The 14,164-nt window shown below is 41.4% G+C and overlaps 1 protein-coding gene across 11 annotated transcripts in view; it reads right to left on the bottom strand.

Moving 5' to 3' along the window:
- The window catches only part of PTK2 (protein tyrosine kinase 2), a 188,169-nt gene that overhangs the window by 95,824 nt on the left and 78,181 nt on the right, over positions 1–14,164 (bottom strand). For all 11 annotated transcript variants that reach the window (XM_079302187.1, XM_079302186.1, XM_079302188.1 and 8 more), the window contains one exon: positions 9,843–10,069. In XM_079302187.1, the coding sequence (XP_079158313.1) occupies positions 9,843–10,037 (195 nt within the window). In that variant the 5' untranslated portion in view covers positions 10,038–10,069. The remainder of the gene's footprint in view (positions 1–9,842; positions 10,070–14,164) is intronic.

Here is a 14,164-nt window from a genome sequence, read left to right as displayed (position 1 = left end):
CACAGGAACACTTCCCCCAAGTGCTCTCCTAACCTCAGACTATTTTTATCCCAGTGGATTTCCCAAGCCAAGCATTGTTTCTGTCATTCATCAGCTTTCAGTGAAACTCTTCCAATTACTCATCCTGTCTCCTCTTAAAGCAGTTCACTTTTTGCAACCTTCCCCAGCAATTCCAAAGGTCTATTATCAGGTCAGTGAAGGGTTTTAAATCTGCATTTAATGTAAATTGTTTAAGTTTGTTTCTTGCCTGCATTTGATGCTCTTTGTATCACAAACTACAAAGGAGAACAGTTGCTGTATCCCTGGAAACACTCACCACCACCAAGCATTCTCAGAAGAGACAGAGACATATTTAACCTCTTCTTCACCAAAAGGACAAGCTCTGCTGACTTAGTAAAGCCTAACATTTTGGCAGGCAAGCTCTCATCCACAGGGAATGGTGCCAGCTTTTCTATATGCAAACAGAAAGGATTCATTCATTTTCATCTCCTGCACCCTGCACAGAGCATGTAACACACAGCATTACTGGGAATCCATCCCTCCCCCATCTCTGACACTGTCAGTTGATAATGAAAATGGAGGTGCATGTTCTTAGATGATAGTTACACCTGCTGTGATAAGAAATGGCTTTGGAAAGGAAAAGTTTATGGTAAAATTATCTACAACCATGAACTACTGAGACTACTGATGCATAAGGCTCAGCTGAAACCATCAGTGCTTACTCAGCACTAATTGAGATGGACATCTCAGATACTCTCTTAGTCTTCAGGCTGGGATTTCAAAAGGACTGAAGAAGTCAGATGTCCTAATTCCCACAAATCGAATGAGATTTGAAGCCTCTGTCTTTTTTTGTATCATCAATCAAGTCTAAACCTATCACAGAATCAAAAATAAAAATAGACATATTTTCTGATTTATGTAAGAAGGGTGAGGTATATGGTGAGGTAGTTGTCAGCCCAAGAAAATAATTAGCAACAATAAGTACACGCTGCAACTCAAGAAAAAGCACAAGCACTAAGGAGACAGCAGAGTGGGTGCACAGGAGGTCAAGTGCAAATGTTGAAAAATGTATTCTAAAAAGCCATGTATTGTCAGGAAGGAAGAAGTGGTGCTTTACATGAAACAAACATATGAAGTGCTTCTCTTTGCTGCTGTCAGAACTGAAAACTGGAAAAAGAAGGAAACTTGGTGATTAAGACACTCAAAAGAGCTGGTCTGCAGTCTCTAGTAAAACATCTATTTGTTTATATACTGTTTTATTAATAAACCAGAGGATCTGAATTTTAAAACATTTAGAGCCACACTGCCATCAGGAGAACCCAGCACAGAACAGGGAGGCTCATCCAGCCCCAGGGACTTGCCCAGGCCTGGCTGCTCTTTCCAAACAGTCCAAGATTAATCCCAAGGCTTGCACTGGCACTGCAGCCAGCATCAGGTCAGTGCATTTAACTCCCATCTGTAGTAAATGACATGCTGAGTCTCCTGAGATCCTGGGCAGCCTCCACAGACCCCCTGGAGGCACCTGGAGTGTCCAACAAAGCCACTGCCACCACTCCAGGGTGGGTGGCAGCCTCTGTCCTTCCACAGTGGCTCTGAGAGGAGCCCTGCCAAAGCAGCCCCATGTTCTTTGTGGCAGTGATGAGAATGCTTCAGCAGAAGTTTCCAGACAAACAACTTAAATGCTTAACCACTACACAAGAGCAACTACAGCATCCTGCTGAGACATGTCACCACAATCTTTTAGCTGGAAGCACGGCCAAAAAAAGCTGAAATCTCTCCAGACTCTACTTAAACCAGCCTTTCAGCTCAGGAACTCAGATGGAATGCTGAGTGGAAAAAAACAGGTAAGGACCATCAGTTTCAACCTGGACAACAAACTTCTGACCTCAAATTAGTCACACCTAGAAGTATTTGTTGGAGAGCCTGGCTCCAGCAGAAACCTCATCCAAAATGAGGTACTTTGGGTACAGGGGATCCCTACATGAATATAAATTCCCATGAGGAGTTTTCATGTGTCTGTTGGCAGCTCCCTACAACTGCAAGGCAGTCACACAATCATCTGCCACTTGAATGTGGTTTACCATAATCATATTGATTTTAATTAAGGTTCTGAAGCTGACATTTACATCCTGAACATAAAATAGACTAGTACAGCTGAGCAAGAGACAGTGGGAAGACTTCAGAGGAATTTCCTATCAATAACAGGCAAGGGATAGGTGACCTTTCTCTCCCTTTACCCCAGAGAGAAGAAGGAAAAGCTTTTTCTATAGGTAGAAAACTGGATAGCACTCATTTTTATTAATTTGTCTAAAAACCCACAGATATGCATCACAGCTAATTTAAAAAATAGATTAATATTTGCCCAAATTAGGAGACTGTGCCCAAAAATAGAACTTACAGTACAGTATATTTAGGAGAATGCTGAAAAATCAAGACAGATCAGAGAAAGGCCAAAAGGCACAAGGTACCCTTGGGTCTCCCAGTATGCATCAATAATACTTTGCTTCTGTAAATCAGTGAAAATGAAATTGCTTGCTTGTAAATTAACAGGAATGATGTGTTACTATGAATAAATTGAAGACAGAATAATATACTCCCAGTGTGACTAGAAACCTAATTTCCTTATTTAGTAGAAAGGAGAAACTTTTTTGCACCAGAAAAAGGCTTTAAGTAGCAACTCTGACATAGGCACAGTGTGCTAATGTTTGTGCAGCACTTAAAATATGTCAAGCACTATTTATATATCAAGTATTGTAACTCCTGATGACAGATTTATGTAGGGGGCTTAAACAAAAAGCTGAACAAAAGAAAATGGCAAAGGTCTGATGAAAATTAATTTATAATTTCTAAAAACGAGAACTCTAGAATGTGCTCACTACACCAAAATCTGGGCTGTCCTCTGACAACACTATGTCTGACAGTCAAAGAAAAAAGCCCACATTTGTTTTTTTCTCATTACTGTGCTTACCCAGCAAACACATTTGTGTATCAGGTGGTAAATAAGACTGGGAAAGTGATGAGGCTGTACAAGAACTCTGGTCCCTGAAGCCCAGTAAGTTCATACTGAAACCACAGCCTGAACAGGCTGTCCTGTGGCCAGGACCCTGTCACATTCCAGCACTGAGACACCTCAGCTCAAGCAGTACAAGTGCCTCAGAGCCTTTCTTATTTAAGCCATACTTGGATCTGTCATCCCAAATACCTCTCCACACCCACACACAATTCCACAAGGAACCTTCCAAGCACAGGCTGACAGCACTGACAGAGCAGAGCTGGTAGAGCCCTGTTTTCCAGCCTTCTTGGATTAATCAGCACTTTTCTGATCCTACTGCACACTTCCCAAATACATGCAATGCTGTTTTAAAAGCTAAAAATAAATCTAGTTTTCCAGAACCTTAACATTCAAAGCAATGTGGGCAGCAGGGCAAGAGAAGAGATTCCTCCCCTCTGTTCTCTCTGGTGAGACCCCACCTGCAGAGCTGCATCCAGCTCTGGGGCAGCACAGGAAGGACATGGAGCTGCTGGAGCAAGGACAGCAAAACTATCAGAGGGATGGATCAGCTACCTCATGGAGCCAGGCTGAGAGAGATGGGGGCTGCTAAGCCTGGAGAAGAGAAGCTCCAGGGAGAACTCAGAGCCCCTTCCAGGGCCTAAAGGGGCTCCAAGAGAGCTGGAGGGGGATTTTTTGCAAGAGTATGAAATGACAGGATACAGGCAAATGGCTTTAAATAGAAAGAGAGTAGGTTTAGGTTAAATATTATGAAGAAGGTTTTTTTTTCTGATGCCCAGAGGTGTGGTGGATGCGCCATCTTTGGAAACACTCAAGGCTAGGTTAGACTGGGCTCTGAACAACCTGATCTAGTTAAGAATGTCCCTGCTCATTGCAGCAGGGCTGGAATAGATAACCTTTCAATGTCCTTTGTAACCCAGATTTTTCTCTGATTCTGTATTTCACTACACCCTATCCTCAGATGCACTTGCAAGTCTATAGATCCCCCTTGGATCCAGTTCTTGTACAGTCAAACACAGATGCACAACACTGACTTGAAGCACCTACAGATCTAGATGCTTTCAGAAAAATGTCAAAGGGCTATTTAGATTATGTTTAAAATGTTATTTTGCATGTGTCTCATCTAAGGGTATCATGAGTATTTTGCACAACTAAAACAGGCATTCTAAAGCCCAAGTTTTGTCTTAGTACACTAATTATCACTATATCATACACCTTCTTGTTTACATTTCAAGACCCATAATTTCGAATTCTTGGTACCTTTTTCAGGTTCTTAGAAGGGAGGCACCTACAAAATAGCAATACAACCATGCCTTGTTATGTGGTATACCTCATGCAGGCACACAGCAGAGAAAAAGAAGGAAAAGAAGGCAAGTCCCACCAATTTTCTAGGTCTTATACTAGACCATGAATGATTTTATACTTTTTTATACACATCTGTTTGATGTTTGAACTGCTGCACTCCCATCTGCTTCTATACATCAAGTAGTTCCACTGCTTCAAAGCAGGTATCCCTGTACACATGTAGAAATGAGATTTGAATATGCAACCATTGCTGTAAAGAGCTGACTTCACCAAAAATACTAACCCAGCCTTGACTCCTGCCAGCACTCACAGCCTCCTTCCACAGAACTTTGTGTGACCAAGCTGCTCCCCCTGCTACTAAATCTACTAAGAATCTATTTTAAATCTAGTAGGAATCTATTTTTAAAAAGAAACCCAGTAGATAAAAACCTTATCCAATTAATATATTTGCATTTCCTTTACAGTTTGCAGTAGATACATCAGAGCAGCTCCACCCCATGCCCATTATCCTACAACTCTTCAAGCTTCTGGCTTGGGAGGGTCTGAGCAGCAATAAAGCACATCTGGCCATTCCACAGTTGGGTGAGTTCAACTACTGCCTACCTGTCAGCCAGTCAGAATCAGTACTGTGTAGCCCAGACCTGCTCCAGAGTAGCCACAGCAGATATCTGGCACCTTTTGTCCAGATACTGGCTCTAAATAACACGGGTTTGAAAAAGTGGGAGAGACTTGGAGGTGAGAGGGTGGAATCACATCTGCAACTGAGTTAGGACTAACAAGCCTCTTGCCCTTTTTCAGTACAGGCAGTATCCTTCTTGGGAAATGTCTGGAAACCAGGAATGCTGCTGTGGATGACAAGGGATGTTCATCAATAAGGCTTTAATACTCTATCCCCTCGTGGTGCAGTAGCAGCACGGTGCCAGCATGAACAGGCATTTCCTTTCTCCCTCCAGCCTTCTCAGCTGTGTCAGCCTGCAAGACAATGCAGCTAACAAGATTACAGAACTGATCTGGATTTACAACAACAGCAAAACAATCATTCATTTTAACTTGGACTGAGTTTGCCAAAACAGTCACAGCACCTATGCCAGCACAGCTATGGTGGTAGCATGAGAAAACAAACAGCAAGAAGGAAGCTGGCACAGCTGCCAGATGAAACACGTGTCTCAACCAGGACAGCATTTGAATTGCAGACCTTTGCACTACAGGATCTTTCCATTCTTCCAACACAAACTGGATCTCCAATCAAATACTCTGCTCTCTTGCACCAATAGGTGAAAGTACAGCGTGGATTGAATGGGAGAGGCAAACAGGAAAGAAGATGCAACACATATGAACACAGTAAGGCAGCTGAATAAATTGCTTTAGTGCAGACCCAGCTGAATGTGCTTCAACCCCTCCCCTAAAGTGCTCAGCTTAGGGAATAGACTGGAATACATAAACTTCCAATCTGCACACATGCCTTCTACCTGTTAGAAGTAGGATTTTGAAAGTAGGTAGTCAATTTGCTGGTGAATTTGCTCTGGTCTTTTCACAAATGGGATGGGATGTAACCCATCATGCTCCTTGCAATTAGGGTTTTTTCAAAGCTAGATAATATCCTTCCCCATAGCTAAGGATGTACTTTTTAAATTCAGCTTTTTGAGTTCTTGTTCTGTCAATATTAAGGAAGCTGACATTTTAAGGTGGTACTGCACAGAAAAGAAGACATTTGAATTGTGAACAGGTTAAGAGAACCCGAACACTATATTTGTTCAAGAGCTTTAACCATATTTCTCCTCTCTACCAAAATAAGGACCAATCTGACAGGTTAAAAGTTTTAATGCTATCACTATCCAGCTTAGGTTTTAGACAGCATAAAAACAATTGGAACTAAAAAAACTTTCTGAGAATCAAGGTCTGCTAATAATCTGATTTGAGATTTGTGGTTGTTATTTTCACATAAATAATGTCTTTACTTCTCATAGCTACTAGAGAATCAAGGACAAGATTTAAAGGCTAGAAGTTTTTAAAAAGGTGTACTCAATGCACAGTGAGCACCTCTGGGGTGGAAAAGGAGACTACAGAAAAGATCTGGACTTCACCAAAAGTCACTTGTAAGGACTCATGCAAGGTTTCCCAGAGCCTATTTTCTAAAAATCCCAGATCTTCTCTACACACTCAATCTGCTACATGCATTGCACTACTTTGTTTTTCCTTTTTTTTTTTTTTTTTTTTATTATGGTTACAATTCTGCTTCAAGCACCTGAAAACAGAGGTGATTTTCTCCTAAGTGCTGATCCAGACCCGGTGGCAGTGTTTACTTTCAGGGTGCACTTGAGACCAAAAAATTCCATCTCAGCAACACCCACCTCCTCACATGCCACACCTGAGGCTGTGAGCAGGGCAGAGAATGTCCTGCATTCTCCCCAAGCCTGGAAATCCCTTTGTGCATAAGCACCTAGACACCACATCCAAAGAAGCCATACCAAGATAAACAGCCAAGATAAACAACCTTTTCTCCCCTGGCAAATGCTTGGCTGTGTCTACATACACATTCACAGGAGGAGACCACTGTTTGCACATTCATAAAAGCCTTTCCTTTCTTTTGGAAATGAAGCATGTCTTTAGTAGAACACCATAGAAAAAGAGGGTAAAGAGAGCATGCCAGTTCTTTGAAATCCAAGAAAGCACTTCCCAGAACTGAGAAACTGCTCTTGCATCCACTGCAGAGCACAGCCTTCATCCCTGGGAGGAAACAGCTGTCTTTGAGGGACTAAATCCATCCAGAATAAGCAGAGGTCCACAGCACAAAGTTCTCCTCAAAGCAAAGCCTACGTGTAGCCACACTGTTGTCTTGGTGAAATATATTTTAAGAACGGCAAGGAAATCACAGTCCAGCCTTTATGAGACTCCTACAGAAAGCTGAATTCTGTTCATATGAGTTTAACCACCTGAGTTTTCATGAAAACTTTCCTTCATGACCAAGGAATTGTGTAGAAAGTATACAGCACTGTTTCTATTCTACACTTAAGAGTACCAAATCTTTTTTTCTCTCCTTTCTTTTTTGAGAGGAAAAGGCCTTTTTATCACTACTTTGACTGTCAAACACATCCTTCATTCACAAAGGCAAACTGCACTTTGTTTGAATCAGAAGACATTAGGAACCACAAATCAGGAAAGAAAATTCCAGCTCTACTTTCCCTTGGTACAGCCCATAAAGCCCTCTGGCTTTAGCAGCACCTTTAGAAACCTTTAATTCTCTCATCTGAAGATTTCAGACCAAGTCTGACTTCTAACACAGGGAATGTACCCCAAATACTGGAAATGTTCCCCAGCTCTCACCCCAGCAGCTGTGCTGACCAGGGACTACTCTTGGAAGACATCTTTCCTTTTCAATTGCAGAGCTGTCCCAAAGACATTCACCTTTGAATACTCCTTCAGAGCTCCTTGGAAACAAACCCAGCTCCAGTCTCCTTCCTCAGGTTGTAATTCAGAAGAAATGGCAGATGTCTCCTCCACAAAAGGAGGCATAAAAACCTTACAGGCTATTTTAATCTTAAATTATTCAGCTTGGTCGAACAGCAGTCATTCCAATGGAATGTAGGCTTGTACTCCAACAAGGGTTTACTGTTTCTAAAATAAATGTCATGGTAATACATCAGTGCTAGACCTTTACTACCTGCACATTCACATTCAACAGTCACTGTCCCAGTTTAACAAAATAACAAAAGAAGGGCATTTGCTAAAAGAAGGAAGTTTAACAGCTATCCATCAGACTACAAAAATCCCATTCTTTTTGGAAACATCCCTCCAATTAAAAGTACTTGTAAAAATTAAAAAGTAAGGCAAGCCTCAAGTAACTTCTATGTGCCTGTTCTTTTGATCCTCTTTTTATTAAAAAATTGCATATTTTTGCTTTAAAAATTATATATAACTGCGAACTAAGCTCAGCACTGAATTTCTTACAGCAACTCCAAGTTTTGTATCCTTAAAGTCCATAACCACAGGTATTCCTGAGCTGGAAAAAAATACAGATTTAATCTCTGCTTTTGTTTTCCAGGGTTTTACATACTTCTCTGGAAAAACAGACTCCATTTCAAGTACCACATTAAGAGCCTTGGACATCTATCCACAGGAGAGGTTTGCAAGGTTAAAAATGTACTGAGACATAGTTTTCCTCCTCTTGTACCAGGTAATGCACTTTATGAAACAAATCAATCAGATTAGAGATAGCAAACCATTAATACTTAAGTCAGAGAGCAAAAACGCTTCAAGTTGAATCTAAAAAAACTTTACTCCACGTAAAAAAAAAATGTATGCAACTGATGATTAAAATTTCTGTTGTTGAAGCTCTGATCTGTCCATTCACCAAATTATCCCTGAACACAGATAGGAGTTTATTGAACTGATTAGAGACAGATTTTCTGATCATCACCAATGAAAATCCCTGGATTTCACAGATCTGTGATCAGGATCACAAGACCTCCTCCACTGAGGAATGCTCTTGTGTCTTGGCACATGCAGCCATGCTAGGAAATAAACAGTGGGAAAGGAAGATAAACAATCAAAACTCCTTAGATTTTATTTATTTATTTATTTATTTCATTTTCTGTGTCACAAATGAAGCTTAATAGTGGGCAAAAGGAGAAAACAAGTCTCCTTCACTCTGTGACAACTCTCTCCCTCCAGCAGAATCACATCTTTGCAGTGGAATTTGAAGAACTGTTTGAAGGAAGGAGCAGATGGGGATCTGCTTTTACAGCAAGTATCTCACAGCAGAAAACAACCCCACACACCACCTACCACCCTGCAAGATTCTGCTCTGGGAGGAGAATTAAAAAACAAGCAAACCACAATAGCATTTGACACATTAAACTGGGCTTTGTGACAGTTTAGATACAATACCTAAAAAATGTAAAGAATAAATACAGAAAAGGTAAAATCTCAGCATCAGAGAAGATGTAAGTTCACAATAAAGTGTTTTCATGCATATATAGCATTTCCACACAATTCTAAGACCACAGATACTTATTCTTTAAAAAATCACAACCTTTGGTTTTTTCCATAGACGAACTGAAGGACAATATTGCAAAAATACAAGCAGCAGTTGACTATCAGGGGGAGAGGGTGGACAAACAGACTTTCTAGGGGGAAAAAAAGGAACTCCTCAGAGCTCCATTTTCCCACACTATGGGGGAATAAGCTTCCAAACAGTATTTCTTTCCCTAAGTGATGTACACATTATATTTAAACCTAAACACATGCATCTTACAATTAAACACATTAATTTCTTATTATTACATTAAAACATGCAAGATGTCACTTTAATGTCACTTTCATCCCAGTCTCATCCTTGCCTTGAGGTGTCACACAGGTTGGTATCACTTAAAGTTCCTGAATTTACTCAAAATATACAACAGGTCAAAATTCTTTTCAAATAAACCATGAAACTTTTGTGTTTGTTTGCTTCCAGATTTTTACCTCTCATTTTTGAAGATAACTCTTAGCCTAAAGATGGCACAGGAATGCTAAAAAATGGACTTACTCGGACATCAGTAGCATCTCCATGGCGGATGATGCTGGCCCAGGTGGTCGGTTCACTGCTGTTTTCAAAGTAGTGGAAAACCTTTAGGACTCGTTCCATGGCCCCTGGGGAACGTTCCATCCCAGTGCTGAGGTGAGTCTTTGCACCTGAACTTGGGGTGTGATTCAAGTTTGGGTCAAGGTAAGCTGCTGCCATGGTTTTGCTAGATGCTAGGTATCTGTCATATTCTAGGGAAAGGAAAACAAGAAAGAAATTCAGTTTAGTTATGCATGAATCTTATACTTCTTCATACATGGCATTTACCAGAAAACCATGAAGATTCACTTCTTTTATGGAAAGCAGCTAAAATATTTATGTAACTACAATTGTAAAAACCTACCCAGATGATCACCAAAAAGAAACTGCAAGCACCTTGGGGCAAGTGATCTGAACTTGAAAACCAGTTATTTACAGAAGTGGTATCTTTAGCAAAACCTCTTCCATTTGCTTCTCAGTGACTCAACCCAGGTCCCTAACAAAGCCTTTAACACCAAATACCAGTTCCCAGTTCAAACAGGAGTTTTCATTCCTAAAATCAGCCAAGTCTGGTCTTACAACAAGCCCCCAAAGTGGCATAAGGAAACCCCAGCACTGAATTGGTGGCTCTTCACTAAGAATCCACACACTAACACCAGGCTCGCCTGTTCCAAGGCTAAAACACTGAAAACTTCACTCCTTTTGTGCTAGTTTGGGAACAGTGTGACACAAAACCATCCAGATCTAAGGTCATTATTCAGTGAGGAACCATTAAGAACACAGCTATCCCTCCTCTCAGCAATTCCTGAACAACCAGCTAAGTCTTCCACCAGTCTGATTTCAAAGTCTGATAGCAAAAGGCACAGACCGTGGTATGAGTTTGCATGTCAAAGGAGAAAGAAGAAAATTGCCTCTTGGCTACTGCTCCTAATTAGTCAGCCACAAGCAGATGGTGTCTGCGAAATCAATGCAGTCCAAGAGGAAAAGAGCAGAGTGCCTCCTCCCTGCCTGCCAGTCCAGAGCATCATTCCAGTCTGCTGGCTGCAGAGAGCAAAGGACTGCAAGGCTTTGCTCCAGGGCTTGGACAAGTGCACAGAGCTTTCCCTACCTCTCCTCCTCACAGCCAGCAGAGAGGCAGTTTTGAAAATGTGAAGTTAAAAATAAACTAAACTTGTTTTTTTTGCCATAGTGCTCTGAACGCCTTCCTGGTAGTAAACTGAAGGCCTGAGCCCTGGTTTATTCACTGAGAGGCACAAAAGAGACCCTGCTTCCAGCTGAGCTCCTGTAATGCCTGACTGCCCCTCAGAGCTTCAGCCCTGCCACCTGCCATGGTGCTCTGCTGACCTCCCCAAAAACTGGCTCAGGGAGAAAAAAAATCATCAAAACCAAAACCTAGGTGATTTGTTTTTCAGGACTGGCTTATTTCATGCCACGGGCTGCCTGAAGCTGCTAAACAGGAAGAGAAGCAGAAGAGGGTGAGGGAGAGCATCCCCCCTCCAGCAGCAGCTGGTGCTAACACCAGCCACGGTCAAAACACACCATGAGCTCAGCTAACAGGAATTAGCACCAGCAATATCAAGGTTTGAAATCTTCAGACTGTAGATAACAACATTTGTGAGGCTAAAACCCGACTGGAAGTCTTAAGCATCAATTTAATTCAGACCCAGCAGATAAAGAAGAAATAACAGCCCATCTGGGCAGGATGTCTTTACCTCTTGAATAAATGGTTGAATTACATCAATCCAAAGGAAGGGTAAAAACTTACACTGGACAGACAAAAGGCCTCTCATGTCCTGCCCTCAGGAAGATGGTGGGAAAAGCCAACTCTTCTCCCAAATACTCCCCCAGTGTCTGACCTTGAAGGACTTCCCCCAGCTTCCAGTTTCCTATCTCTGTGAAAACCCAAGAAAACACTACAGCTTTATCATTCCTGCTTTCTGGCCAACAATACAAATGAATTAAGCTAACCTTAGGCCCACATTAAAGGCTCTCCTCCTCTTCATCTCTCATGAACAGACACAGAACTGAAAATTCCAGGAGCTCCTCAGCAACTCTGATTTCTCACCAAAGGAGCTGTGAGCTGTTTTCACACAAACATTGACTTTAAAGCTGAAACAGGCACAAAAATCTCCCTCCTGGCAAACTGACACCAAGACAACAAGACTCTGCAAGCTCCAAACTGCAGGACTACTTTCCTGTAAGGTTGAAACAGTCATTGCTAAACCCCAAAGGTCTGCAGGGTGGGGATTTTCACCAGGACAAATTCAGGCAGATGAGCAGTCCAACTGCTCAGAATGAAATTGCAGTTTTCAGGCTCAGACAAGACCACTGACCTTGTGCAGGATGCTCTGCACCCTTCAGAACCATCCAGCTTACCTCAAGATCATGGCTGAAACTGCTTTATTTAAAGTTTACATAAGCAGACAGCAGGGAGAATTGCTACAACACAAAGCAAAATGAGTCATTTCTTCACAAAGAAGAACCAAAAGAATGCCTGTGTTAGTATTAATCCACCACACTCCATCCACTTAATACACACATTCATCAGGTTTTATGTGGCTGAAAAACATGGACAAAACATCTTGGGGAAACACCAAACCAAACATTTAGATGTCTAGCCATAGGCTTAAATATGGCCAATCTACAGCCCTTGGGAGCAGCAAACAGGAAAGCAATGCAGGACTCCAGTACCTACTCACTGAACTGCTCCTACAAGGTGCCATGGAAAGCAAAACATTATTTATAATATTTCCATATTCATCAAAATGTGGAATTGGACATCAGACTGACAGCACTGGGTATGGGGTCAGTTTTCACAAGGTTGTATTTCACAGAGGTTTTTCAAAGTAAAACCACCCTCACCTCCACAAAATTTGAACAGCAGCTTTCCTTCAGAATTTGATCATTGCTGGTTCCTTACAACTTCTTTTAAAATGCCCAACGCTTAGTTTATGAAGCACCAAAACAGCAATAAATCTGATAGCTGCAGGTATAGAAACACATGCCATATCTCTGGTTATGGACCTATTAACATTCCCATTAAAAACAGCCCCTGGGTTTGAGCTTGTAATGTGACTGTAAAACTCTGCCCCGGGCCAAAACTTTGTAAAACACAGCTGCTGTTAAACAACTATTTTACAAGAGCTGTCAGGCAGTTTTATGATACAAAGAAAGCTCAGATAACAACACCACGGTGCTTATTTGGGCTGTTCTAAATTCAAACCAGACTGGTGTGTAAAATTACCCATCTTGGTTTAAATGAGCAGCTTTAATCCTCTTGGTATTAAATAGACAGGTAGTGTGTGCTGCCATGGGCCAGAAACAAGCTGCAGTCAACTAAAAGAAGGCAGATTTAGATTATACATAAATCAGAAATTTTGGACAGAGCAACCTGATCTAGTGGAAGGAGCTCTTGCCTGTGGCAGGAAGTTGGAACTAGATGATCTTCAAAGTCCCTCCCAACCCAAACCATTCCACGAATCCATGGCTTAAGTCTACTGTATTTTATTGAATCTTGTGGTATAAAAGGCTAATGGTCTAAAGTCAAGCGTGGTCATATTTCTTTGTATGCAAGGCTCTGTGCCAGCATCCCTTACAGCTTCCAAGAGGAAAGACTATTGTTCTCCCAGTGCTTGCACTTCAGAGAAATCACAGGGATTTCTCAGCAGTGTCAAGGACCATTCCAAGACTGGGGGAAGAGCAAAGCAAACCAGCCCTGGCCTGGTGACACTGAGTGGGTCTGCTGAGATGCTGCAGTTGTCACCAGACTACAACACAGATATATGGCTGCTCACATGGATTTCCTTTACTGTGGTGGGAGTACCTGAGATTTAGGCAAGCTGAATCCTTCCAGAGGTCATTTCCTCTAAATGTGACTCCTCCTGACACATTCTCACATTTGCTGACTATATCAGAAACAAAGTCAGTGTTGTGACTTCCAGTAGCACAATCAAAGTTCTAAGTCACGTTTCACTATCAGCTTTGAGTATTCAGAAATGAAATCATTTTCACTAACGAGACAGTCAAAAGTCATTAAAAAATATTTAAATCAATTAACTGCAAATTGGTTAATAAAGTGATAGTAGAGTCATCTCATAAGGGAAATGTTTTAATGCAAATAATGTCTTCAACATCAGCAGTTTGATAATAAAAAATAATTAAAAAAATAAACAACACTTTCTCCTATTAGTGTTGGCTGATGGCCAACAATGCAGTGCTAACAAGTTCATGTTACAAGGAATCAAGCTGTAATTATTCACACTGTGACTCTACGCTGTCCTTTGTAGATGCCATGAAATCTTTTTATT

The sequence above is a fragment of the Erithacus rubecula genome, assembly GCF_903797595.1.
Source record: "Erithacus rubecula genome assembly, chromosome: 3".
NCBI lineage: Eukaryota > Metazoa > Chordata > Aves > Passeriformes > Muscicapidae > Erithacus > Erithacus rubecula.
Note: the sequence above shows the minus strand (reverse complement) of the source record. Positions and strands in the feature narration are given on the sequence as shown.